The following is a 27,822-nucleotide window of genomic DNA, read 5'->3' as shown; positions in this document are numbered from 1 at the left end:
AATCACAGGTTTTAGCTTTTACTTTTTTAATACTGATTGTAGAATCTGTTGTCATGATGATGAGACAATTAGGGATTTTTTTTTTTTAGGGTGGAATAGTTTGTAAAAAAAGTTGTAATATGTCACTTAAAATGTTGACAATGTTACCATTTGGTTTATTAAACCATAAAGACAGAAATAGTGGGTGATACATTAGTAGATGTACTATGATATTTGACCTTTTTCAAAACTGCTCTGCTTACAGAGGCTGTATTGATTTATCTTAATCTTTTAGGAGACACTGAACACCTCTGTATCTTTTAGATAAGATAAGATAAGATAAGATAAGATAAGATAAGATAAGATTAATTATTAGTCCCGCAGCGGGGAAATTTGCAGGCTTACAGCAGCATAGAGTAAAGTGCACACAAGAGACATAGTAAAGAAAGACAAGATAAAAATAAAAAATGAAAAATAAAACAAGTATTATAAATAAGCAATAAAAACAGTAGAAAAACACAATAACTGAAATATAATATTTACAGACAGAAAAAAACTATTTTAACTATTATTGCACAGTGTTTTTATTGTCATGTGGATCTCATCTTTTGATATGTACGTAGGTTTACCTTTGCTAATTGGTGTAACTAAACTGTATTTATGAACTTTCTCTTTCCTGGATTCTTGCTTTCTTTTTTCCCCCACTTGTTTTTCCTGTATCAGTTTGTCAATTTGCTGTTTTTTTCCCCCTGTGGATCTTCTTTCACTGGTTCCTCTGATGAATGTGACCTGCAGTGTTCAGAAAAAGCATTATTTCAAGCTGAAACGCAATAGTGGAGGAAGACATGCCATGAAAATGGTTTGTCTTAAAGTGTGACTGGTTGTGGTTGTTTGTGGTTCCCTGCACCGGGCCCAAGCATATATGTGTTTCCACGCTTTAAAGACGGGTGGCCAATCAGATCCAAGAGCGCACCGGGACTCTGACGCGGACCTGACGGTGCCTCCTCCAGAGCGCACTTCCTCGTCGGTGTTCCCGAAACTGGGGCGACTGTAGAGCTCCGTCACCGGTTGGCGGAGCCGGTACGACATCACAGTAATAACGGGAATCCCTCTCCCCCGTAGTGCTGCGTGTGTGACGGCGTAAAACCGGAGCCTCAGTCTCCGCCGGGAGGAAGCGGCACGCTCTTTACGCATGTGAGGCGTCAACCATGTTCAGTATCTGCAGTGTTTCCTGGCCGTGCTGTCCCGTGGGAGGCGGTGTGTGTCTGAGTGGTAGTGGAAGGGAAGTTTAAGGTTTCATGACAAAGCGTGCAGACACAGAGACAACATGGTCAGAGGCATCTTCATCCGCACTTCCTGCTCTTAAACACCAGATCTGAGGTCTGTTCTGCTGCTAAGGTGACCCGAGCAAAGGCCGACTTGAATGTAAGTGTGTTGTGAATGAAAGCCAAATGAAATCACAGGTTTTAGCTTTTACTTTTTTTTTTTTTAATACTGATTGTAGAATCTGATGATCTAATTGCCTCATGATGATGAGGCAATTAGGGATTTTTTTTTTTTTTTAAGGGTGGAATAGTTTGTAAAAAAAAAAAAAAAGTTGTAATATGTCACTTAAAGTGTTGACAATGTTACCATTTGGTTTATTAAACCATAAAGACAGAAATAGTGGGTGATACATTAGTAGATGTACTATGATATTTGACCTTTTTCAAGAGGCTGTATTGATTTATCTTAATCTTTTAGGAGACACTGAACACATCTGTATCTTTTGATATGTATGCAGGTTTACCTTTGCTGATTGGTGTAACTAAACTGTATTTATGAACTTTCTCTTTCCTGGATTCTTGCTTTCTTTTTTTCCCCACTTGTTTTTCCTGTATCAGTTTGTCGATTTGCTGGTTTTTCCCCCTGTGGATCTTCTTTCACTGGTTTCTCTGATGAATGTGACCTGCAGTGTTCAGAAAAACATTATTTCAAGCTGAAACGCAATAGTGGAGGAAGACATGCCATGAAAATGGTTTGTCTTAAGGTGTGATTGGTTGTGGTTTTTTGTGAGTTGTCAAACGTCTTCTCATTCAATGTTTTTTCTTTATTTTTTTATTTAAAAACATTTCTACATTGTAGATTCATTTTGAAGACATCCAAACTATGAAGGAACACATATGGAATTATGTGGTAAACAAACAAACGCTCAACAAACCAGAATATGTTTTATATTTTAGATTCTTCAAAGTAGTTGAATGAGAAGGTGTGTCCAAACTTTTGACTGGTAAGCTAAATTTAAGCAGAAAAGCTTGTTTTCTTTTAACAAACAATGTAAATTTTGTTGGGGAGAAAAAGTATCGTTTTAAAGGATAAGTCTGGTATTACTTACTAACTTAAAGAATCCCATGTAAAGACCAAACGCACACAATCTATTGATTCTACAAACAAGTATTGCATGTTTTTCTATACTAGCAACAAGTAGTGACCTGCTGTATGTTTACAGACCTTTTGTTGTTCCAATAGAAAACATGGAAGTCTAAAGCTGGCAAGCGAGTTCTTGACCCTAATGAATAACTTGAGGGTTTTCTTTGAACAAAGCTCTGAAACGTTCACAGCCATATGACAAACTTCACATGATATAGGCACCGGGGCTGCAAGGAGAAACAAAACACCTTTTCATGCTTCTGCTCAGACGCAGTTTTTGGTTCCCGTCACCCTTTTACATATAAAGTGACTGTTTGTTGCAGTGATTCTCTCACCAGAACTTATTGTAACAATTTCTCTTATGTAACTCTGTGTGTGCCCCTACTGGGTTTATCTCATCTGTATTAAATCTTGTCATTGACCACATTCTCTGGGCAGTCGATCTGCACCCCACACAGAGTCTGGCCGACCTTGTCACAGGCTTTGCCACAGAGGGGATCAGTGACGGTGTGTACGGACACGCTGGCAGCTCAGATGTCTGCTCCCGAGCTCCCGGGGCTGCAGGCAGGTCGTCTTTAAATAGATAAGCACTTTAGTTGTATGCCAAAGAGGGGCCCTGACCTCTGCGCAAGGTGGTTTCTAAGGTCTATCTGCGTCTCAGAGGGTGATTCAGCAAAACACTGCTCCTCTCTAATACTGTAGCTCTCGGGGTTAAAGGAAGACGCTACAGAGAGTTTACTCTGTTTCATTCTTCCTTTTTTTCCCACTAAGAGTTTAGCTTAAATGTCAAGTGTTTTTCTCGAAGAAAAAACATCTTGAAGCATTTCAGAGAAAAAATAAACTACTTCTTTATGTCACACCATTCCAGCTGATTGTTGCAACGGAGTCACGCTGTTTAATGTAAATGATTAATCTGCAACAATTCTAATTATAGATTAATCATTTAATCTGTTAAAAAGTTGTTTTTACAATAAAAAACTGGCATATAGTGCAGTTAATATATTTGGGCTTTGGACTGTTGGTTGGACAAAACAAGCTAATTAAAAACATTACTATGGGCCCCTTGGAAATGCTTCTGGAATTTGTCACTATTTTCGTTAAAACCCAAATTATAACTGAATTATCAAGAGAATGATAAGCAGATTAATCAGTAATAAAAATAAATTGTTAGTTGCAGCCCTATGATCAGATCTCTGCCAAATTAAAATCCAAGCTAATAACAATAATAATAAAACGAGAAAATTGTTATTTAGAGGTTTTTATCTGCAGCAGCGTCACCAGGTACCAGTGGGTGAATATCTCTAATTGTGTATTTGCTGACTCAATTGTATTTGTGATTAATGTAGTTTTTCTGTTCCCTCCCCTGAAGGTGCGACATGTTCTCTGATGCCCTAGAAGCAGCCGGGCGGGTGGAGGGCCTGCCTCTGTCCTCCCCGGCACCGCTACCAGAGCTAGAGGAAGAGGAAGCGGAGGCATCGGCTGAGAGGGGGCCGAAGAGACGAGGCCGCTACCGCCAAAGCCTTCAGCTTCTCAAGCCCTTCAGACTAACACACAAGTAAACAAAACTTTATTAAACTTCGTGTGGCGACTCTCTGACAGTGAGCCAGATAGAGGCAGACATTAGGAGATACGGATGGTTTTAGGCTGGAACATTGACTGACAGATTCCCCGTTTAAATACACAACAAAAGTTAGCATTTGTGTTTTCTGCTTGATGTGCTGACTGTTGGGGAGTAGCAGGAGGCCATGATAAGGGAAGGGATCTTATCCCCCAGCGACAGACAGCAACATGTTTGAACATATGCCTGCTGATAAACTGCCCCGGATTTTTTCTTTTTTTTTTCTTTTTCGCTGCTCTCTCAGATTTCTGTGAAGAGTGTGCAAATTACTGTTCAAACACTGGATGCATAATTCACCTTTCATTGACTTTGGCCTGCAAAGACACCTCTTCTTTCTCAGAAGCCTATGAGGGCCTGCTCTCCCAACATAGCACCTCAGTGTATGCCTGTGCTTTTTGAACATCTCACCCATCTCCACGTCTTCTGCTCTATTCTAGGCACCAGCACCCAGTTGATAACGCCGGCCTCTTTTCATTTATGACCCTGCACTGGCTCTCCCCACTGGCACTGAAGGCCTACAAGTCATCCAGCTTGTCTATAGATGATGTGATGGGACTGTCTTGCCACGAAGCCTCTGATGTCAACTGCCAAAGGTGAGGTCACTGCTGAGGTTTGCCTGATGAAGACGACCATGCTCTATTTGATGATGAAATTCAGTATAGGTGTGAGACTTGAAAAAGTGTTTGACTGAAGGTGAGGTTATTTGTGGTTATTTGTTATCTGTGAGTTGAATTGTCCCACTTCCATTGAAGTCTATAGCACAGCAATGGAACACACTAATACCTGCTTCATGCTTCTTGTGGTCTCCACTGTGGGAGGGTCCCAACAAACATCTGGTTGTTCACCCTGATTGCGGTCAAAAAGGCTCCAAGTACGGACCTCTTCTATTCTGGATTACTGTTCCTGAACACAAGCAAATTCCAAATATAAATCAATTCAAGAAGATGTACAAAAACATTTTTTAAGAGGATGGAGAAGGGTTGGTAGGATGAATTTATGTGGTTTTGACATAATAGCATCAGGGTAGTTTTGTTGAGTTGTGTATAAATATTAGATTAATTGTTTGAGTTTTGTAGAAGGAATAGGAGCATATTGGTGTATTGTTCTTCCTACACCTTTTTTCTTTTTTTTAGACACGTAATATTTATTTACATTGTTTATTTATGTAGTTGTTATGAGAAATATTTTGGTTTTGATTTATTTGTTAGATGGTTCAAAATAAATAAGATCAGAGTAAAAAGAGAAAAAAAAATGAATAATCCCCACCATTGCACAAAGTAGGAAAGGAATGATAATTCCGGGAAGTATGTGGTCATGTGTTCTAATGTTGACGCACATAATGATACGAACAGCTATCCATTTAAGGTCAAAAAGTCATGTTTTATTGGTTTCAAGTGCCCAGAGGAGCTTGTTGTTTCAGGGCGTATTCAGGTAAACTGATCCTCATCACACAGTGCTTCACTCTGACAATGGTATTGTTTTTTCGTTTTTGAACAAATATTGAGAAACCCTTGCCCTACATGTTATCAAGTGCAAATTCGCATTCTCAATACAATTATGTAATTCCCTGCCGTGTGAACGGCTGTTGTAACAGGATTTTGTATGTTTTTGTTTTGTTATTGTTGCCTGTGCAGTGAGACTTAATTGATGAACATCCTGAACAGCCTTCCTTAACCCGATGCAGGAACATTGAGCTGGGATGGGTGGCTGCTAAGAATAGCGGGGATTAGAGATTACAGTGAGAGTTAGTGCTTGACATTGGCAGTTATGTCATTACCTCCTCTACCTGCGATGAACTGTGTCTCCCTGTCACAATCATTGCTGCCTGTCATCGACTGGAGCCAGGCTGAGAAAAAAGTCACTGTTTGCCTGTCAAACACAGCCTGAGAAAAGCCTTGTAGTAATGCACTAATTCTATGAATGAACATTGAGGACAATTATCGTATTAGTGGGCATTTAGTGCTAAAAGCAAACAAATGCTTTTTCCAATACTCATCTGCTGTCGGGTGCCATGACTTGGCACTAAAGAGGTCTGTGACTATTTGAGGAAGTTCACTCTTCTGTCTGGTGACAACTGCACGGGTTGTAAATGACCAGTTCTGTCAAAAGGCTCTGGCTCGCGGCCTGGACGTTTAGTGCTGCTGCTGCTTTGTATGTGAGCAAGAGCACATAAAAGGGAAGCGGCAAAGGAGCACAAAGCTATCGCGTCGGCACGGGCAGGCGATGGTGTGCACGAGCGCTGAGGAGTCGCAGGAGACGGGAGGCCTTTATTTTGTGTTTGCATAGCGAGAACAGTTATGCAACCCAGATGCAAAGCAGAGATGAGTGGGGGGTGGGGGTGGGAATAAGCACCCTGGGAGAGTTGACACTTGATGGTGCTCAGCGAGGTGCGAACCTTGAACGCGATGTCCCCGCCAACACGCTCTCGAAACATCAGCTTTGCTTGCCATCTGGCAAACTGAGATGATGGCTGTTAGGAGCGTTTCAGCCATGTTTAAAAACAAATTATTCCTACTTTTGGATCCCACACTGTTGCCCCATTGCTCTCATTTCCATTTATGTGTGTGACCACGCACTCATTTAACGATATGCTATTGTATAGTAGCATTTTAAAATCTGTAAATGTCGTTAATTATGATGAAAACTATAAATACACTTGACTTGCTGCTCTTTCAGGAAACTGTTCACTTTTTGTTGTTTGTCCATTGATGGGATTTAGCAACACGAAATGTGTTACTCACATAGAGGTCCCATTACCGGCGGCTCAAGCTGTGCTCTTCGCAGCTATTGGGCTGCAATTAATTGTAATCTCCTAGATTCAGCGCCATTTGACTTGAAGTAGTAATTATTAGGCCGCGTGAAAGTCTAGTTGGTTTAATGTTCTGTCTATCTCTGATACGTTTTTAATAAAGTCATTAGTTAAATTACTTTCTGCAGCTGCTCTTCTGCCGCTTTATAGAGTCATAAGCAGTGATGCATTTGGCCAACAAGATATTTTAGCCTCTTCAAGGGGCATCATATAGCAATAAAAGTACATTAGCACATCTTTGGTACCATGTTTGGAAGTACCTTTCCTCTAATTATGTGGTGCCTCATTCATATTTGTATGATGTAGGTCACCTTTAAATTATTATCAGCCTAACTGCCTTCATTTTTTCCTTTTGTGATTTCCAGCTGCCATGATTGCCTGCCAGACTGTTTATATTCCTCATTGTCCTTTTTGGGCAGTCTGATAAATTAGAAGTGCTACTCTTCAGTTTTTAATCAACTTCATTTAAGAACAAATATCAACGCATTAAGTATTCTTTTCACTTATGATAATTTTGGCCTTCAAATATGCCAACTTTTACGCACAGTTAATTGATACTATAACGGCACTTTGCATAGCAATCATGAGCGAGAGTGGGGAATTTATTTTGACAAAGACCAAATAAAGTTCAATAACAAAGTCATGATGTTTGGTTGAGCTGTGAGTTCAAATAGCTTGTCATCATTTTATGACCGCTGGTTTCTGGTTGCAGGCTGGAAGCTTTGTGGAACGATGAGCTGAAAAGACGAGGGCGAGAGGGGGCCTCCCTGACGAGAGTCTTCTGGAGGTTCTGCCAAACCCGCATGCTGGTGGCCGTCTTTTCCCTCCTCCTCACAATGGTGGCGGGCTTCGTTGGGCCCGTGAGTACCGTCCAAATCCTCCTTTCCCCTTTATATTCTGACTAATACACCTTTCAACATGGTCGCTGGCTTGGAGTCCCAAGTCCGGGTGTATTTTCTGAAAATCGCTTTATCCTGTTTCATGCTGGTGTGGAAATTGAAATGAAAAACATACTGAGAGATTACAAAGCCTGAGATAGTGAATCCATATTAATGCTATAGATCAGCTGGTTTATACCCTGTCACGCTTTGGTGTCACACTCTTGGCCTTAGAGCTCCCTCCGAAAGAAATGCCCAAAGATGAGCATCAGACAACAGAGAGGTTTCAAGAACAGATATTTATAAAAAAATCATATAAGAAATGTTCATTTATCATTTATCACCTTAGACTAAAGGGTCTTTATGTTTGGATATTAATGAATAGGTCCCATTGTTCCTGGTGCTCTAAGCTATTTATCTTTATGTCATGTTATGTGTACACTAGTGCTTTCTACTACCGGCAACTAATCGCATTAACTGGATTTAGTTCTCACACAATGACGCATGGGTCTCACATTCCTGTTTGACTTGTTTAGTACACTTGGTGACAAAGCTGTGTTGTAAAAATTCTGTATGCAGTTAATCAATTGACAATTTTATTTTACTCATTTGACTTCACACAATGTTGTTGGTCATTCCATCAGGCCTTCAAATTGTCAATGCTTATTTTACTCATATGATCTCTTCTCGCTCATCTTTAATGTTTATGTTTGTTCTTGTTCCCTGCCATCCTTATCTCTATCTATGGCATTTCCTTAACCGTACCCTGTCCTTTTTAACCTCCTTGTTCTTCTTTCTACTTTTTCTCCCAAAACACATGTTGTTTTCTGATCATATTTTGTTCTGTTACTATTTCTTCGCTGTGTCCTTTACCACCTTTTCCACTCCTTTCTCCTCTCTCTCCCTGTTCGGCTCCAGGCTCTCCTGGTCCGAGCTCTGCTGGAGTATTCCCAGAGCGCAGTGAGCTGCGTGCCTTACGGCCTGTCTCTGGTAGCCGGGATCTTCCTCATGGAACTGATGCGCTCCTGGTCTCTGGCGCTCATGTGGGCCGTCAACTACCGCACTGCAGCACGCCTCCGCGGGGCAGCTCTCACTTTTGCGTTCCACAAGATCCTCCGCCTACGCAGCACCAAAGACATCGGTCCAGGCGAGGTAAGTGATATAATCCTGGAGGGGACTTCTCTCCAAATTAACTAAATCACCCCTCACTGCAGGGCAGTACCCGTAGATGATTGAGATGGATTTAATTTCTGCTCTTACACCGTTTCTGCTTAAATCTCGACAAATCCCACAGCCTGAGGGAGGAGAGGCTGTTTTAAGATTAGTCATGATACAGCTTAAGAGGAATCATTGTCCAACAAGTGAACGCGGGAATGATAACTGCATTTGTAAAATTGATTTTACTGTCTCTCTACCTAGCTGATCAACATCTGCTCCAGTGACGGCCAGCGTCTGTATGAAGCAGCGTCACTGGGCTGCCTGCTGGCCGGGGGGCCCCTGGTGGGAATACTGGGTCTGTCCTACACGGCATTCTTCCTGGGCCCCACTGCTCTGCTGGGGTCAGCAATTTTCATCCTCTTCTACCCCACCATGGTACGACTTCAGCCTAAACGTCTGCGACAGTGAGACAAAGGACATTTTGAGGCTGTCGTGCAAAGCTGTTTTTACACAGACAGAGATAAAAAAACAGGATACTTTAATTGCAGGGACAGAAATTAGAATCGATTAATAACAACACAGACAACTGTCAGTGTTTTTTAAAACAGTGTAAATTGCTGTCAACGAAATAATATAGTTTTATTACAGACTTTTAGAAAATTCATACCGATAATGATCACACTCATTATAGATGGGACAAGCAATTTAATTTCCAAAAGATTTCCAAAAAATTCTCATCATACATATTACAGCAGCGACAAGCAATTTCATTATAGGAATTTCTAAAAGTTTTTACCAAAAGTTAATGGGGAGCAGAGACTAAATGCTTTATTGCTGATTCATTATTTTCAGAGCGAGAAGTTTAAAAAATGTGATTAGTAGAAGGTGTAAGTAAAACCCTTCTAAGTTAATTCAGGCTGTTGAAGAGTCCAAACTCACTTTTTAAAAGCATCATAACTCTTTGGCCATCAATCTCCCGTCAACTTTTAGCTGTTATTTTCAAATGACACTCAGTCTAAGTCGGAGGCTGACAGCCCGAGACCCTGGTATTGATGTGAAAGGCATTTACCACTCTGGTCCCCCGGACAGGCCTGCAGCACGCCTAATGTGATTGTGTCTGCTTTCATTTCCTCCACTGCCACTTATTTCTCTTGTCATCATTTCCTCTGTTCCCGTCTGGACAGATGCTCGCATCGAGACTGACGGCGTATTTCCGCAAGAAGTGTGTGGTGGTGACTGACCGGCGTGTGAGGCTGATGAACGAGATCTTGGGCTGCATAAAGTTCATCAAGATGTATTGTTGGGAAGATGCCTTTGCACAGAATATTCACAGTGAGTGGCTGTCATGTTCCCAAATGACTCAGCAGCTTTATGATGAGCTACGTATCTCATGTTTGTGGTCTAGAGATGCAAACTTATTTAATTAAGAGCCTTATTGGGCCTTTTATTCCAAACTCACCCAGCAATAAAGGGTAACCTCATTTGATAACCTGTCACTGTGGCAAATTTGTAACTTAATGGCCAGTTTATCACCGGAAATTAGATTTATCCTCTTAGTGAACTGGCAAGATAACCCTGAACCTAAATCCATTTTCATTAGCCTGTGCCATTTAAGTCTTTCCCTGTGCCATCCTCCATAATCAGGGCTGGTTTGAATCCCTTGGCTTCAAGGTTAATTTACAAGGTGTTTGGGGCCTTATGATACCTTGAATAAGTGTCAAGGCTCCTCTACTTATCCATGAATTAGCGATGGCCTTTTCTCATGAGGCCCTTGCTGTAGGTTGTGGATAAGGATCATTTTCCACTTTTAATCATGCTTCAAATTAGCCAGGTGGGGCTCTTACTAACTGCTGTCCTTTGATTACCTATTATTATAATGATAATTAATTGCCATTCGACTTAATGGCCTTTGAGTCCTAAGAGTTACAGTGTCATTCCCTTCAATTACTATTGTTGTTAAATTGATGATCACAGTGTTTTTTGCCCAAGGCTTGTGATTTTTCTTTATTTGTAATCCGCTCAAAAACACGCATAACATTCAAAATGAATCCCAGGGGGAATAAGGAAGGAGTTCTCATATTTCATGCACTGTGCTGTGTCTGAATTAAAGATGCACAAGCTTTTTGTTCCAGTGTTTGAACCCATTGAACTGGGGGAACAAAGCAGCCGGCAGTGTGCATTTGGGAGATACAAACTTAGACGAGGGGGGTGCAGGATTTTGCCATTAGACTTGTAGCTTTATCAAGGTTCAGCAGGTTTTGAAGCCCATTTCATACCATGTATGGATGTGGGGCCCTCATCCTCCCTCCTGTATCTATTTCTGTCCACCCGCTGTGTGGTGGTTAGTGACTCTTATAGCATTGTTGATTGAACGTGCACTGGAGATCCGTTGGGAGTCACTCAACCCTTTACTTTATTATTACTCTCTTTTTTTGCCCGTCTTTGCCTTTTTATCATTTCTCTCTCTCTCTTATCACCTCAACAGAGGTGCGATCAGAGGAGAGGGGGATACTGGAGAATGCCGGCGTTGTCCAGAGCCTCACAGTGGGTGTGGCTCCCATCGTCGTGGTGATAGCCAGCGTGTGCACTTTTACCCTACATATGGCTTTGGGCCAAGAACTTACTGCCGCTCAGGTATTTAGATATGGGAACAATGTTCACTATGTATTTTCATTTTGGATTCATCTGTCATTACCGTAAACATGTTGGTATATGTTTTTTGCTATAAAACAAACCAGATTATTTTCAATAAATGTAAATGGAGATGGTGTGAAAAGTCTCTAGCTGCAATGAGCATTTATATATTTTAAAGTCAGCTGTAGCCCCAGGTAAAACATTTTTTGAATAACTGTCTCCATCTCCACACATCCTACCTCAGGCTTTCACTGTGGTTGCAGTTTTCAACTCCATGACCTTTTCGCTGAAAGTCACACCGTTGGCTGTAAGGTCACTGTCGGAGGGAGCTGTCGCAGTCAAAAGATTTCAGGTGAGATATACAGACACATCTGTCAACCACCCCTTTAAAAGAGCCACTTAAGTAGCTTTTATCCAACACAACACGGGTGTGTACAGTATGCTATTTAACACCCCCTGTTTGTGATTTGACTGTTGATACACTATGTCAGTGGGAGAGCAGGTCTTTCCCTTTGTCAGAGCCGATCAAAAGGCGCTCCTGTTGAAGCTAAAACACACCCACCTACATACTGACATTTTCTGACACACTGTATTTCAAACACATGGTAAAAGTCACACGTTAGTGAGGGATGGTTTCACAGAGCGACCCAGGGTTGAGTAAGCAAGTGTTTCTGCCAAGGCTGCACCAAAAGGCTTGAGGAATTCTGTGTTTTTACCCCTTATGCAGTGCATAAGAAAGTAATGAGATACTCAAGGACAGGACGGACAGTACCTTAAGCACAATTTATTCATATATTTATTTCAGTCATGTACCAAAGAAAATATAGCAGTCAGTTGTCCTTTTGTAAGCACAGATTTTAGAAATGTTGTCACCACATTGTGAGGCCAAAATGAAATGTTGGTTGTATAAAGTCACCCATTGCTTCCGCCTCCACAGAAACTCTTCATGATGGATGACAGAGAGGTTGTTTTGGTCAAAATGGAGGATCCTAGCAATGCAGTGGAATTTCGGGATGCCACACTAGCTTGGGAAAAGACTCGTTCTCCGGCTGCAAAACCTAACCCACCTCCCAAGAAGCGAGGAGGGATGATGCGCGTGCTGCGCAGGGAGAAGCTCAGCCTGTACATTCCAACGGAGCACGACAAAGGAAACAAGGAAGGTCCCAACGCACAAAGTCTCCTCACAAATATGGAGCAGGAGAGTCCACAAAGCACCATCTCCTCCACTCAAAGCATACGACCTCCACTGCACAAGACGCTGCACCGCATTAACCAACGCATTAAGAGGGTAACGACACAAACATAAACAACATTTTTATTTAAAGAGTTGGACAAACCTTTGACTGATTTATGTAGTTCCCACAATGCAACTGTTTTTCATCCTTTTCTAGGGTTCACTGGTTGGAATCTGCGGAGGCGTTGGCAGCGGAAAGAGCTCCCTTCTGTCTGCTCTTCTGGGACAGGTGAGGTTGTTCAGATCAGTTTCCTCTCCAGACAGCACAGACATGTAGAAACATCAACAACAATAGTCATTTTGAACCTTTTATTCACGCCCAGTGCCACGCAACGACCTTGGACAGGAATGTTTCAAGTGTTTTCTCTGCTTCCAACCCGCTGGTTTTCTGTTGCAGATGACCCTGTTAGAGGGCAACGTAGCTGTCAGTGGTGGCTTCGCTTACGTGGCACAACAAGCCTGGATCCTCAATGACTCACTGAAGGAGAATATTCTGTTTGGAAACGAGTATGACCAAGACAAGTGAGATCAACTACTGTATAAATGATGTTATGAAAAACAAATGCCATAAAGGTTTAGATTTGTGCCCTTATTTAACATCTTTTCTCATGGTTTTCTCATCAGATATAATGCTGTCCTGGAAGCCTGCTGCCTGCTCCAAGATCTTGAAGAGCTCCCGTATGGAGATATGACTGAGGTATTTGTAGTAATCTGTAATAGGATTTTCTTAATCAAAATGCTTATTTTCTCCTGTGTGCAGCAGTTTTAATTTATATAACCACACGAAGAGCAGGGTTTATTGAGCTTTGTTTTTTTACTTTTTCTTTCTAGATTGGAGAGAGAGGTGCAAACCTGAGTGGAGGTCAGCGTCAGAGAGTGAGCCTGGCTCGAGCCCTTTATAGTGAGCGGCCCATACTTCTCCTTGATGACCCCCTCAGTGCGGTTGATGCTTGTGTCGGTTCCCACATCTTCCATAAAGCTATCAGGGGTGCCGCCAAAGGCAAGACGGTGCTCTTTGTAACCCACCAGCTGCAGGTAAGGGAACGTCTGTGAATTTCTAATGATACCAAAAAAATTTCAATTCAGAATGTGTTATTTCTCTTATCTTCTTATTTTCTAGTATCTGTCTGAGTGTGACAAAGTTATCCTAATGAAGGACGGGCAGATTGCCGAGCACGGCACCCATGCTCAGCTAATGGGTAAAGAGCGTGACTATGCCAGCCTATTCAGCAGCATGCAACAGGAGGTAAGGCCAGGGCCAAACGAGGCATCAGGCCAGCTCTTTTGAGTAAAGCATCTTTGCCCCTGCTGCACAAAAACATAAAACAATAGCTGGAAATGTTATTGCAGACATGGCCTTTCATTATGTATGCGTGCATAGATTTTTCTGGTGCGCGGCTAAAGACTCTGTCACCTATATCTCTGTTTAAATTACTTGCAGTGTGTTGTTGTTACTTCTGCTGTGATTTGTGGCAGTGGCATGTTTCAAAGCTCACTTACTTTCCTTACCTGTTCGTCTCTTAGAATCTGGTGAAAGAGAATTTAAAAAACAAACGACAGGTGGAAGATGCAGAAAAGGCTGACTGTGCTGTTGATGTTGCCAAGGTCAGACCAAAGGTGGAGAGCACGCAAGGAGGTGAGAGACCAGCAACTTTTTCCTGCCAAATGCATATTTTCCTTGAGAACTTTTCAATCTTAACATCTTTCATTCAGGACGGCTGATGAAAGCTGAGGAGAAGGGCTCTGGTGCCGTCGCCTGGTCTGTGTACGGAGCCTACATCAAAGCAGCAGGAGGCCCAATAGTCTTCATCGTCAACATCGTCCTCTTCCTCTCCACCACAGGCAGCATAGCTTTCAGTAACTGGTGGCTGAGCTACTGGATCAGGCAGGGCAACGGGGTGAGTTTGGAGACGATCCTGCTTTACCACAATAGACGCCTCTTTTCAGTCTGTATCTGGCTCCCAAAAGAAAAATAACTACTATGCTTCAGTGAGTTGTGGCGGACGGCTGAGCATTAATCTGAATGTGCATGATTAAAAAAAGTAACGGCACCGCGGTAAACTTAATTAAAAACAAGCACGAGCAGTGAAGAAACAGATGTGCAGCAAAGCAGGCGGTAGTTGCTATTGAGAAATGTGCTTAGAATAGTAAACATCATTGAACTGACTGATTTTTCATTTTTTATGTTGTATTCCAAAGTGTGCGCTTTTCTCAGTTTCATTAGAGCCAAAATTCCTGCACAGGGAGAAATTGGAATTTTTTTTTTTTCTCACTTTGTTTGTAATTTGTTGCTCCATCTGCCCTCAGAACACATCATTAATCTTAGTGAATGAAACGATGGAGAGCAACAGCATGAGTCTCAACCCTCACATTCAGTACTATTCAACAGTTTACGTCGTATCCATGGCAGCTGCTCTACTGCTGAAGACTTTGAGAGGGCTGGTGTTTGTGAAGGTAAGCTTCCTCAGAGACTTCCTCTCTTTCTGTCACATGCTTTATCCACTCAGTCCCTGATGAACTTTAAAAACGATAGTAGTGTTTGAAAAGGAATATGAAAAATTGATGTATTAGTGGTGTACAGCTACTCCGTGCTCCCTAATTGTCTTTATTGTCATTTGTTCATGCTCTTGTGGTTCCAGTGCTATAATTGAAAACGCCTGTAGGCCAAATCCATTTATCTGTCCACTGCCATGTCTCAGGGCTTTACAACGACTGCATGTGTGTGTGTTTGTGTGTGTATGTGTGTGTCTGTAAGTGCAAGGGAGACAAAGCGGATGAGAGAAAGGATGTGTGTGCGTGCATGTCAGTTCCCCTTCGGGTGTGTCCTCTTTTTCAAGCTAACCCATCCTGACACCGCATTGCAGAGGTTAGGTCCCCACATTGATGTGTGCCACTTGAAATTGCTAATTTTTCTAAGATGGCTAATCTTTTTTTTACCCCTAGCTGTGATGGGATCTTTGGGAGTGTTGAAAATTCCATTAATAGAATTAATTTGTTCTCTGCTGCCACATGTTATTTCTGTCCTATTGGTGAAATGTCTCTTGCTCATTGGGTCATGACCTTTTATGTCAGCCTCCCAGAAACTCATTATAAATGAAGTTTTGACAGCTTCGGATGTGCGAGGGGGAAAATAAAAAAAACTACCCACCACTATGCACATGCTCAGCATATGGTGAAGTAGTGTTTAAAACTCTGCAGGCAACATGTGAGTGCCACTATATTTATCCTTGGTGTGTTATTGTGTTTAAGGCTGAGCACATCGACTGACGATTTTCCTTCCAACAGTCTGTTCATCCAAGCCTTGATTCTTCCCGTATGTTTCCTTAAGTTGTTTGTTTCAATGTGTCAGGTCTCATGTTCAAACACGGCTGTTGTTTGTGTTGACAGTGCACGGTGAAGGCTGCCTCCGTGCTCCACGACAAGCTGTTTGGGCGGCTCCTCCTAAGCCCCATGCACTTCTTTGATACAACACCTCTGGGTCGTATCCTGACCCGCTTCTCCAGAGACATGGATGAGGGTGAGACTTGATTTATCTTGACTGTGAACCTTCCCCCAAGAGAGATCTCAGTCAGTGAAGTCATCCCGGTTGACAAGGTGTACTGCCAAGACACTGTGGTTTCACATGGAGGATTTTGCTTCAGGGACTGGCTTTTTTTTTTTTATTCACTTCACTGGTGTCTTTGCTTGACATGTTGATTTTGTGGGTTGGTTTTCTTTCTAAGTATGTTAGTTTAGTTTAGTTAAGTTTATCAGGAAATTATAAAAACAAAAATGTATCTTAACAAATTGTGATGGTCCTCTGTATTTTATGGCATTTTGTCCAAGAGTTGTGTTATAACAGGGGAGATAAATATCCTTTGCTTGTCTGGTTGTATGTCAGACGACATCAGAGTTCATAATAAAGACAATTGTGAAAAACACCAGGTAAGCTTTAGTTTTGAAAAGCATATTTATACATTAAGATACATGTTTGCTAGACTTTAATGTTGGCTATGGTTATCAGATTTAACTTCCTCAACAGGGGAGCCAATGGCTCATGGCCATTTGATGCAGTCCCCAATCCTAAAAAAAAGTACTGGCCGTATCCAAATTATAGAATCGACTTTTAAAGCCACTTTGCAGTATATGATAGAATATCATTGGCTTCTTTAATCAAGGAGCCAACGTTTGACTTGTGATATGACAATGTTGGTAGATATATACAAGCAAAATCATTTATATAGATGAGAAATGGAAGTGGCCCAAGAATAGATCCTTGAGGCACTCCGCAAAATAGATTGATTCTGTTAGAAATACAACCGTTTATAGATACGCACTGATCTCTCTTATTAAGGTAGTCAAGATCATCCTTAAATCTAAAGTGGTGAAGTTTGGAAATGAGAATTTTATGATTACCAGTGTCAAAAGCCTTCAATAAATCGAACAATATACCAATTGCGTACATGATACTGTCCGTTGGAGATTGTGTCTAAGACTTGAAGGAGAGCCAAGTTCTTGGATGATTATGTGGAAATTCATATTGGTGTTTGTCAGGATATTGTTATCAATATCCTGTACAAACACCAATATGAATTTCCACATAATATGGTTAACAATATCCTGTACAAACACCAATATGATATTAATAACAATATCCTGTACAAACACCAATATGAATTTCAACAATATCCTGTACAAACACCAATATGATATTAATAACAATATCCTGTACAAACACCAATATGAATTTCCACATAATCCAGGCGTGTCATAACTATTGCAAGCAAGGCAAAATCGAAATTGGCCAATAATTAATTAAAAGACTAGGATCCTCTTCTATCTTTCTTTTAAGTAAAAACAAACTCTAGAGGACTTAGGGGGACACAAAGAGAACGTTTTCGTTAAATATAGATCTGGATAGATCCAACACCACACAGCGTGTCTGATATATCATATGTCTCCTCTCTAAAGTTGATGTGCGTCTCACCATGCAAGCTGAGATGCTGCTGCAGAACCTGACCCTGGTGCTGTTTTGCTTGGGGATGGTGGGCATTGTTTTCCCCTGGTTCCTGATCTCCATCTTGCCACTGGGAGCCTTCCTCTTCATTGTCAACCGTGTCTCCAGGTCAGCCTCTCAACACTCGTTGTTGTTATCATTGCTGTTTGCATTAAGCCTGAAATTCGTACAGAGTGTTTGCACATCACACTTCATCTCTCTGCAAGCAATCCTAGGAATGTTACCAGCAAGAGGTGATTAATAAGCAACAAGTGCCCAAGTTTCTTTAAATGGCAACAAGTAACTTTGGCTCATGAACTTAATAGGGTTGAAGTGTTCCCAAACAGTTGCTAGCAGACAGAGAGAAACATTTGCATTAGTTTTAAATCATGTTTCTGGCGACTGGACAACTGTTCACAGTACAATAAACTTTTAGTTCCATTTACTTCTCTGCCTAGTCCTGAGCTCTAAGCTGCTAGATGTTCAAAATCATCCACCAGTTAGTCGCTAACTTTTTCTTGGTTCAGGGCGGTTTCTTATGTAGAAGGGGTTGATGAGAATGAACTGAACAGTAAATGTGGGGCTGAAAAACACAAAGCTAAAACAGGAAAAATAATCTCTGTAGAGCTGCAAAGTTGGCCGGCAACAAATCACATGCCCAAAAATTATGCCATAAGTTAAAGGAGCTTTCTCTATGTGGTGGATGTGATTAGCTTTGTTCTATTGATAGGTATATTGTATTGTGCAAACAACAGCATACATGGCAGCACAACCCATAATGATTACAAATTAGGGGACGCAAACTTATTCTAATAAGTAACTTTTATTGGAGGACACTGGAGGTTGATAACTGTGAAAGAGTTGCAGTGATTATCTTTATCTGCCTGTGTGTGGAGTGTTATCGTCATTGATTAAACTTTCCACAGCTTCTGTTCTCTGGTAAATGTTGCAAGAGCGCCCTAGACGATCTAGACGATCTGATGAATCCACTGCTGGAACAACAGCTGGCTCAGTCATTTAATTTATAGTTTTGCCACAATTTTGCAACAAAGGTGAATCCACTGAGTGGAACAACAGCTGGCTGGTATCTTGGGAAATAACCACAGTATACTGTTGTTTCTTGTATCTCAGAGATCAAGAAGAACATGAGTATCAGTGTTATTTTTGTGCTGGTGTAAAGTCAAAGTCTAAAACAAAATCAATTTAATTATAAAATATCTTCATTTATCTATTTAGACACACTTCATTTGTAGCATATTAGTCACACAAGGACTTAGAGGAAGAGACGATCCCCAGCTGTAACCAAAAGTTAGTCATCACCCTTGGCAACACTTTAAAAGAATGAAATACTGTATATGTCATGACATCCCAGGATATGTTTAGATGTTACATCAAACTGGATCTCCCTTTGAAATTACCCACTTCTAAAGCAGCCTTTATTGAATTCTGAAATGAAACTGCCCAGGGCATAAACATGTTTGTCTGGATTGCAGCCTTGAAGAGAAGAGGTGTCATGTAGTTTCCCGCCCTCTTCTGGGCTTTTTTTTTTATGAGAAAACCAAATGATTCATGGGAGACTAGTAATTCACATGCACCATCCATTCTTCCGTGGTGTCTAAAAGTAGAAAGACAGCCCCACCTTTGTCAATAAACCCCTCTCACTCACACTGCCGCGACGATGGCGGGTCTGATGTCTGTCTGGCTGCTGATGGTATGGCCGTCTCTGTGCGACGGCGCTCATAATATTGCACATGCATCAGATAGTGAGAGACGACCCGAGCTCTGTCAGGAAAACGGGTGCTGTGTCATGGACCGCATCCCTCTCTGTCCACCGGGTCATCATTACCTGTCTGTCACACAGCTGCATCATTAGAGCTGAAGCATTATCCTTTCCTTCATTCTTCAGCCATGCTTCAGCATTCAGGTGTAATGTCTCTGTGTTTTTTTTTTTTTCCATAGCTTACCAAATAAATAAGTGGCAGCAATATATTTTTGATAAAAATATAATACTTTATATCTGAAAACCAGACTAAATTACCTTTATTCTGGATATTACAGTACTTACTGTTGCTTATAGTGGAGTGTTCCTCATGAGGTTTTCCAATTTAGTGTAATTTTTTTGAAAGATTTGCTCCTCACATGCTGGAGCCTATTTGCACACAATACTGTTCCATTTTCATTCAAATGAGGCAAACCTGAGTGGAGGCTTTCCAAGTCTGCAGTGCTTCAAACTTACCCCATTAGATTCTTGTTCACAACCATTTAGGGTTATAAATTTAAAAAAACCATCTGCATTTAATTATTTCTAATAGCATATTTCCCAAATATTGATATTATTCAATTATTTCCTATAGTAGGAATGTCAAAGCTTATCTTTTTCTATTTTCAGGGTTCTGATTCGTGAGCTGAAGCGCCTGGAGAACATCAGCCAATCACCATTCACCTCTCACATCACCAGCAGTCTTCAGGGACTTTCCACAATCCACGCCTATGGAAGAGGGCATGACTTCCTCCAAAGGTGAGCATAATGGCGCCTTTCAGAGATGGAGATCATTAAACTTTAATTCAATCTTATCTCTCGTTGCAGTTTACCTTTAGGTTAGTAAACATACCACACCTCATACCAGAAAGCATGGGAAGAAGGAGTCCTTTGTGCTTTTGCTGTGGTTGAAATGTTTTTATCTCTCTTTTTTCCAGATATCAGGAATTACTGGACACCAACCAGGCCTCCAACTACCTCTTCAGCTGTGCTATGCGTTGGCTGGCTGTCCGCCTGGACCTCATCAGCATCTCTCTTATCACTGGTGTAGCACTTCTTATTGTCTTCATGCACAATCAGATACCTCCAGCCTATGCAGGCCTCGCCCTATCGTACGCAGTGCAGGTTCGTAAACAAACACATGTAGTATGGAGACACTGGGAGCTGTTGTAGTCTTAAAAAGGCTGAAAAGAGGGTAGTTTGAAGCTCCAAAGAGGATTAAACATTTGGCAAAGTAAAGCCTCTTCTGGTTCTTACAGCTACGCTAAAGAGGCATTTTGTGGTATAATAGCATTTAGCTAAACAGTAGTTTAGAATGACAGTTGTTTACCATTCAAACTAAATAACAATATTCAGCCTCGTTTTTGGAGGGGGATGCATCAAAGTATTGGATTCATGTGTATTTCAACAGCCTGTTGAGGAATGTTTTTTTTTTTCTTCTCATTGTTAAACTGTCAAATGTTTGGCTTTATTGTTTTGTAAGTGCTCAGTGATGTAGTGCATGTTACAATCGCAGAGAATTGTGAAGGAGCAATAACAGCAAATCTGCTGATATGGCTGTAAATCTGTTGACTGTTAAACTGCTAATTCATTGAAGCGAAGCAACACATGTAAGTGAGTGTTTCATATAATTGGTTCGACAGTGTTTACCATTAACCTACCACCTCTCTCTGCTTTTCTCTCACCTCCAGCTGACAGGCTTGTTTCAGTTCACCGTGCGGCTACTCACGGAGACTGAAGCTCGGTTTACATCGGTTGAAAGGATCAATCATTATATCAAGGTAGGAGCATTGATCTGCACAGCGAGGGAGGTGGATTATGTGGCACTCAGGCACATTGTACGTGGTCACATAGACCGGGACGCTGTCTAGAATTGCACCATCAAACGGAGACCAGCCCAGAATAACAAAGCAGTTGAATCTAGGGCAGTTGGCATGTCCAGGCGTGTGTTTTTTTGTTTTTTTTTGTTGTGCGCATGTGATTGTGTATGTGTGATAAACACAGCAGGAAGCAGATAGAAACCCAGTGTGAGGTCTTAACACACTTCATAGCACACGCCAGGGCTTGTTTCACCTAACAGCCATCAAACTGCAAAGACACAAATATCAACTCAACTTTTTTCTTTTCTGTCGCAAGTTCAAAGAAAAGCTCTGGAGAGAAAACCACTGTACATCAGTTCGGGAGCTTGCACCTCCACAGAGATTTAGAGATTAATACCAGATACCATCTCCGCTCCTTATCTCAGTGTCTAGAGAGTGAAGCACCCCGACAAAGTCCTGAGGCAGATGCTCCTGCTCCCTCCTGGCCTGAGCAGGGAAACATCACCTTCCAGGATGTGGAGATGCGCTATCGTGATGATCTGCCGCTCGTGCTCAAGAATCTGTCCTTCACCATCCTGCCTGAAGAGACCATCGGCATTGTGGGCCGAACAGGATCAGGTGACCCTTTCTGGTCCCCGGCCAGCAGCATTTTCAGCCTGTTTTTACATCTCTTTTTTCAGCGTGCACACACATATTTCTTCATGTAGTATCTGTTCTGTATGTGTTTGCAGGAAAGTCCTCTCTGGGTGTAGCTCTGTTCAGACTTGTGGAGCTGACCGGAGGCTCTATTGTGATTGACGGAATTGATATTGCACAGATTGGTCTTGATGACCTGCGAAGCAAGCTAGCCATCATTCCTCAAGAGCCGGTGCTCTTCCTCGGGACAGTCAGGTAATGCGAATGATAATTACATGTATTAACAAGTTTTGTAACTTGTGAATTGTTCCAGTTTTGCAAGTTGAAAAAAAGCAGAGCAGAAGGATTGAAATAATGAAAACCAAGCCCTTAACAGTTTGTGTGCTCTTAAACAGCTGCTCTGATGGAAAATCCCTCAGTGTCTAGTGGTGCAACTATGTGGTCAAATAAGTGCTGACATAAATAGCACTTCCTCTCCATATTCTCCATGCTGAAAAAAGTGATGTGCCTTCAGTCAACCTGCCTGTTAAAAGCTTCAATTTATGTTTTTTACATCCAAACTGAGGAGAATATTTTTTCACATCCTGTTAACATACCATATCCATATCACACTATGTGCCTCAAAGATGTTTGAGTTATACTCGATACTTTTTGCTGTGTGTGGGCTCAGCAGTGACGTGGGACTATTATTATATAGAATCTGTGTCTATTAGTGTGAATGCAAAGCCACACCAGAGGGACATTTTAACAGAAACAAAAATGGTGCTAAGCAGTTAGAAATAAAAAGAGCAGAATCGCTTAATTTGACAGGCAAGACTGTTACAAAACATAACATCAGCATTGTTTTAAAAAAAAAAAAATGTTTTGCTTCAGTTTGTTGCTTTGTGGATGTTCACTACCTCAGCCTCAGGTGAAAATTGAGCTTAGTCAGCTTAGGCTAAGGACTGTAGTATCAGCAGTATAATGTACTGTACCTTTTGTCTTAATTCAAAATTGTCATAATGTTTAATCCAGTTAATGACTTTCACAATGATGTCTTTTTTCATCAGGACAAATTTAGACCCGTGGGATCAATACTCTGATTCCCAGATATGGGAAGCTCTTGAGAAGACTCATATTAAAGACATGGTAAGTGACAAGAAGGTTCAACACTGTCGGATTAAACAAAATAATGCATTACTTTAATAGAAAAAAGCCCCTAACATTCATCATCATTCCTCTGTACACCACTCTGGCCTCCCTCAGATCAGCCAGCTGCCTCATTCGCTCCACTCGGAGGTGACGGAGAACGGGGAGAACTTCTCGGTGGGAGAACGGCAGCTACTCTGTGTGGCCAGAGCTCTGCTGCGCAACAGCAAGGTGCTGATTGTATGATACAGCTAGTTCGCATTTACATGTGGAACATTGTTTTACATGGATGATGATAGCAGGTCAAGTAAGAGATTCTCCTCAGTTTCCTAATAAGAAAAGAAAACCTCCCCATGTCATAGAATTGTTAGTGTGCATGTCTCTGCATGGGATAATACTGCCACCTAGTGGTATGCATTGGAACTGCGTCTCATAAATATGAGCAGCATATAGTTTGTAATAGTGTGATATTTTTCCTAATTCAGTATTAATAAAAATATCCTATAATGTTTCATGGATTACAGCAAACACAAGCACCGAGACCGTGTTAGTGTTTGGATGTTCTAATATCCTGTTTTGTGGCGTCTGTCTCGCCTTTTTTTTTTTTTTTTTTTCAAGCTGTTTTTTCTGTTTTGTTTTCTAGATTCTTATATTGGACGAGGCAACAGCAGCCATCGACACTGAGACAGATCGACTCATCCAGGAGACCATTCGCTGTGCGTTTAGCAGCTGCACCACGCTTATCATTGCCCATCGTCTCAACACGGTGATGAGCTGCAGCCGGGTCATGGTCCTGGACAACGGACAGGTGTGTATAAAGCCAACACGTCTGATTGCACCGTTCGGCCCTTGGTTGAAACTAATCCCCAAGTTGAAACACCCCTGATTTACTGTGTGAATTGCTCTCTTTGAGGTGATGGATTGGATCAGACAGTGAACATTTTACTGAGATGGTGTTGTGTTCAAGCTGACGTTTGATGCAAGCCGTGAAAATGGAATGCACACAAAATGATTATCAGCTTAAGTGTCACCTCTTAAACCTGTTTATTATTCGAGTATACTTCTCTATCTAAAGATTGTGAAGAGTTTACAGTAAAACATGATGGATGCATCAGAAAAGACAATATTCATGGTGTAAATAAACTACTGATTTGTGACCATGTAACCATGCTCACTGGCCTCCATGCAGTGAAAAGGCAGTTCCTACACAGATGTTAATAAAGTTGACTTATTTTGTTATAATTAGAGAGCCCTTAATGTTCTAATACAAGTTACAGATTGCATTAAGCAGCACATATTCAGCTTTGATGGTTGACAGGTTAGTTTGCTATAGTGGTAACCATGGAGCCGTCACAACTTAGCTTTTAATTCAAGCTTTTAATTTGTTTTTTGTCATCACTGATCTTGTCTGTCTGCACTATTATACATCCAATATAGCAGGAAGACAGCCTTGTAGTTTGAGCCACGTCAACAGCGTCAACATTTGAGTGTCAAGTACCTTTTCAGTGATCGATGAAAGCATAACAAAGCTACCTGGGGGTCAATATTTTCAAGGCATTAAAATTCTTCACATATGTTGCCTGTGGGACATTGGGGTTGCAATATTCTTAGAGAAAATAATATGCCTTGATTTTTTTTTTTTGTTCCCTCTACACAAGCTCATGGAATGAGCAATTGCACCCCCGATCTCGGATTTTACATGCTGGTACTGATTGCTGTTCTATCCTATTCATTCTCATAGATTTTGGAGTTTGACAGTCCCGATGCATTGCTGGAAGATGAAAACTCAAGATTCAGAGCCATGATGGAAGCATCAGAAAACCAAAGCAGATAAAAGACACCGGAGCTGAACTTTGGATGTGATCAGAGAGCCCACAACATATTCAGTGGAATACCTGAAATGCACAAAAATCACACTGAACACAGTCCTGCCGGGGTGTGAGAGTGATGTGTTAAAAAATACATTGGTTCTTGTAACGGCCGCTCCGTGTAATAATGTCTGTTTATTCCTAAAAAACCAAAGACCAAGGGACCACATTTCTGAAGGACACATCACATCTCACTATGCAAACAATGACAAAACAGCCTTCTTGTTTTTTCCTGGAGGCTAAATAATTAGCTGAAAGGGAAACGGAGCAACAACTCTGATCACAGCACTTTATAATATATGTGGACACATAGACGGACATTTGGTGCTTCCTTTTCCTCCTTCCTGGAGGTCAGCTGATCAGTGAGACTCTGAATTAGTTTTAGCCATTGTATTTCCATTATTCAGAGTTCACAGTGCAGGAATTCACTGTAGAGAATGTATTTGTTAGCATTGCTTAATCAATACAGAATATCTTTTTAAAAAACACCTATTAACCATTCTTATAAGGCACTGTTTAAAACGTGCACAAAATGTTTCACTGGTTTTCTTTTTATGTTTTATGCATCAAGTTCAATGTTTTAATGTTTCAATGCAGTCCTTTTAGTAAATTATTGCAAAAGCAAAATGTGCCTCGAGCTGTAAACACTTTAAAGGTCATATAATGGAGATAGCCATGTAAGCATGCTTTTTGTAGACTGCATGCAAGTACTTTGTTTTGGAATGAGTGGAAGTTTCCTCTAAATCCAAATGCTGGAGTTTAAAATCTGCACGTTTAACACTGATGTTTTTTACAAGCAAGGTAATTCTGGTGTTAAAAAAAGTGCGTTATGCAGTTGCAATTAAGGTTGTTAAACCCTGGTACAGTGTGTCATGTGCAACAAAGCAGAAACTGATCAACATAGGATGTTTCCTCAAATGTTTTCACAAAGATGAGGATTGTAAACTTCTGCCTTATAATCAAGTTTGTGCTGAACAATCAGGAAGAGTGCAATATTTGTCAATTGCATTGATACATTTTCAAGATTGCCTTTGTACACATGAGATTGTAATCTTTTTGTAAATGTTTAATATTTCTTGATAAGGTTCTTGATTTTGATTTTCAATAAAAATATTTATTTATTTTACATGTGAAAGGGGAACTCCACTGATTTTACACATTAGAGTCTCTTCAGGTCTTTGAAATTACTGCACATGTGTAAAACACAAGTATAAAGCCTTTTGGGGCTCAAGGCACTTACATTGGTGCACACACACAACTGATCCACAGCTGACATTGTGCTGCTATCAGCGTGTTAGCACTGTGTGGAAGCTGTTAGAAAACAACATACATTCCTTCGCAAGGTACAAACATTGTTGGAATTCTTGAAGCTGCACTTTAACTAAAATAGATATTTATTAACTAACATAACTTGGACTGCACAACACAAAGATTACACTATGTGTGTGAGAGAGAGATAAAAAAACTCTGTTCACGAACAACTGGACTTGGTCATAACTAACCCTGACCCTCTTTTATTTAGTATTAAACAGTCAGCAGCTCAAAACATCTTGACAAAGTCATGTCCAGGGTTCACTTCCTTGATAGTTCATGCTACACAACATGACATAATCGTATCTTCTCAGCTTGCAGATACCTGTTAAGTATGCTCAGGGATGTGTGCAGGTCCAGTATGTTTGTGTTGGTTTGTTTGGTATATGCTTGACTGTTGACTGTCTGTTGCTTCTTATTTGTTTAACAGTCAGTCTACCTGTTTCCCTAGCTTAGAGTCTGAGTGTTAACAAATACGGTTTAAGACAATACAAATTGTTGATATCTGTGTTTAGCTAATTATTTAATATGTTCTGGGCAAAAGCATAGATATATCTTTATATTTTTAAATATACATAGGGGGAAAGAATGAGCTTCTGGGCTCCAGGCTTTGATGTAACACTTTCCTGAAGCTCCTAAAATTGAATGTTGACACACCTGTTGAAAACAGGAACTCGAGTACAGGAGAAAAAGCAGGACCCATCTGAAGGTCAATATTATTTCAAATGAATTTGTGCTTTTTTATTTTGCAAATGTGTGCACAAACCTGCTGCCAGTCTGTGGGACCTGGGACTCCATGGCAACCGGTTGTTATCCTTATTAGTGTGCATGTTGAAAATAAACCCATTGCCCTGAGACAACGGTGTTCTCTCTTTGAGTCTATTGACTAAATACGTTTTAATAAGACTTTGATTTTATGTTAAAACTCTTGCACATTAATAAAGACGCACATACAGTACCAGTCAAAAGTTTGGACACACTTTCTCATTCACTATTCATTTACTATGTCTCTTGTTTGCACTATAACCTATGCTGCTGTAATCCTGTAAATTTCCCCACTGCGGGACTAATAAAGGATTATTTTATCTTATTTTATCTTATTTTATCTTATCTTATTTATGCTGGTAGATTCAAATGCTGAAGACCACTTCACAAATTCTAACCCAAACCACAAAACTTGTTACAGTACCAGTCAAAAGTTTGGACACACCTTCCCATTCAACTACTTTGAAGAATCTAAAATATAAAACATATTCTGGTTTGTTGAGCATTTGTTTGTTTACCACATAATTCCATATGTGTTCCTTCATAGTTTGGATGTCTTCAATATTAATCTACAATGTAGAAAAAATAAAAATAAAGAAAAACCATTGACTGGTGCTGTAACACGTTTTGTGGTTTGGGTTAGAATTTGTGATGAGCATTTGAATCTATCAGCATAAGTGTCCTATAAATACCTAGTTTACTATGTACATTACCAGTCAAAAGTTTGGACACACCTTCTCATTCAATGGTTTTTCTTTATTTTTATTTCTTATTTTTTCTACATTGTAGATTAATATTGAAGACATCCAAACTATGAAGGAACACATATGGAATTATGTGG

The 27,822-nt window shown here is 40.7% G+C and overlaps 1 protein-coding gene across 1 annotated transcript; it reads left to right on the top strand.

Annotated features, from left to right (window-relative positions):
* The first annotated feature begins 1,017 nt into the window (after positions 1-1,017).
* wu:fb13g09 (ATP-binding cassette sub-family C member 5) lies at positions 1,018-26,439 on the top strand. Its single transcript, XM_054597106.1, has 29 exons — positions 1,018-1,404; positions 3,758-3,943; positions 4,444-4,599; positions 7,528-7,675; positions 8,612-8,845; positions 9,113-9,286; positions 10,036-10,183; positions 11,337-11,485; positions 11,730-11,837; positions 12,423-12,773; positions 12,877-12,948; positions 13,117-13,241; positions 13,344-13,416; positions 13,551-13,754; positions 13,840-13,965; positions 14,244-14,355; positions 14,433-14,617; positions 15,027-15,173; positions 16,107-16,236; positions 17,670-17,823; positions 20,084-20,212; positions 20,392-20,578; positions 21,145-21,234; positions 21,699-21,891; positions 22,005-22,164; positions 22,959-23,037; positions 23,155-23,268; positions 23,681-23,845; positions 24,779-26,439. Coding segments are annotated over exons 1-29 (4,194 nt in total). The 5' UTR covers positions 1,018-1,402; the 3' UTR covers positions 24,872-26,439.
* Positions 26,440-27,822: the final 1,383 nt, after the last annotated feature.

This window comes from Anoplopoma fimbria, chromosome 4, assembly GCF_027596085.1.
Source record: "Anoplopoma fimbria isolate UVic2021 breed Golden Eagle Sablefish chromosome 4, Afim_UVic_2022, whole genome shotgun sequence".
Taxonomy (NCBI): domain Eukaryota; kingdom Metazoa; phylum Chordata; class Actinopteri; order Perciformes; family Anoplopomatidae; genus Anoplopoma; species Anoplopoma fimbria.
Note: the sequence above shows the minus strand (reverse complement) of the source record. Positions and strands in the feature narration are given on the sequence as shown.

Coding starts and splice junctions, on each gene's coding strand:
- wu:fb13g09 (XM_054597106.1), top strand. Junction 14,356..14,432: donor GGTGGAGAGCACGCAAGGAG/GTGAGAGACCAG, acceptor TCTTTCATTCAG/GACGGCTGATGAAAGCTGAG. Junction 17,824..20,083: donor ATTGTCAACCGTGTCTCCAG/GTCAGCCTCTCA, acceptor TTCTATTTTCAG/GGTTCTGATTCGTGAGCTGA.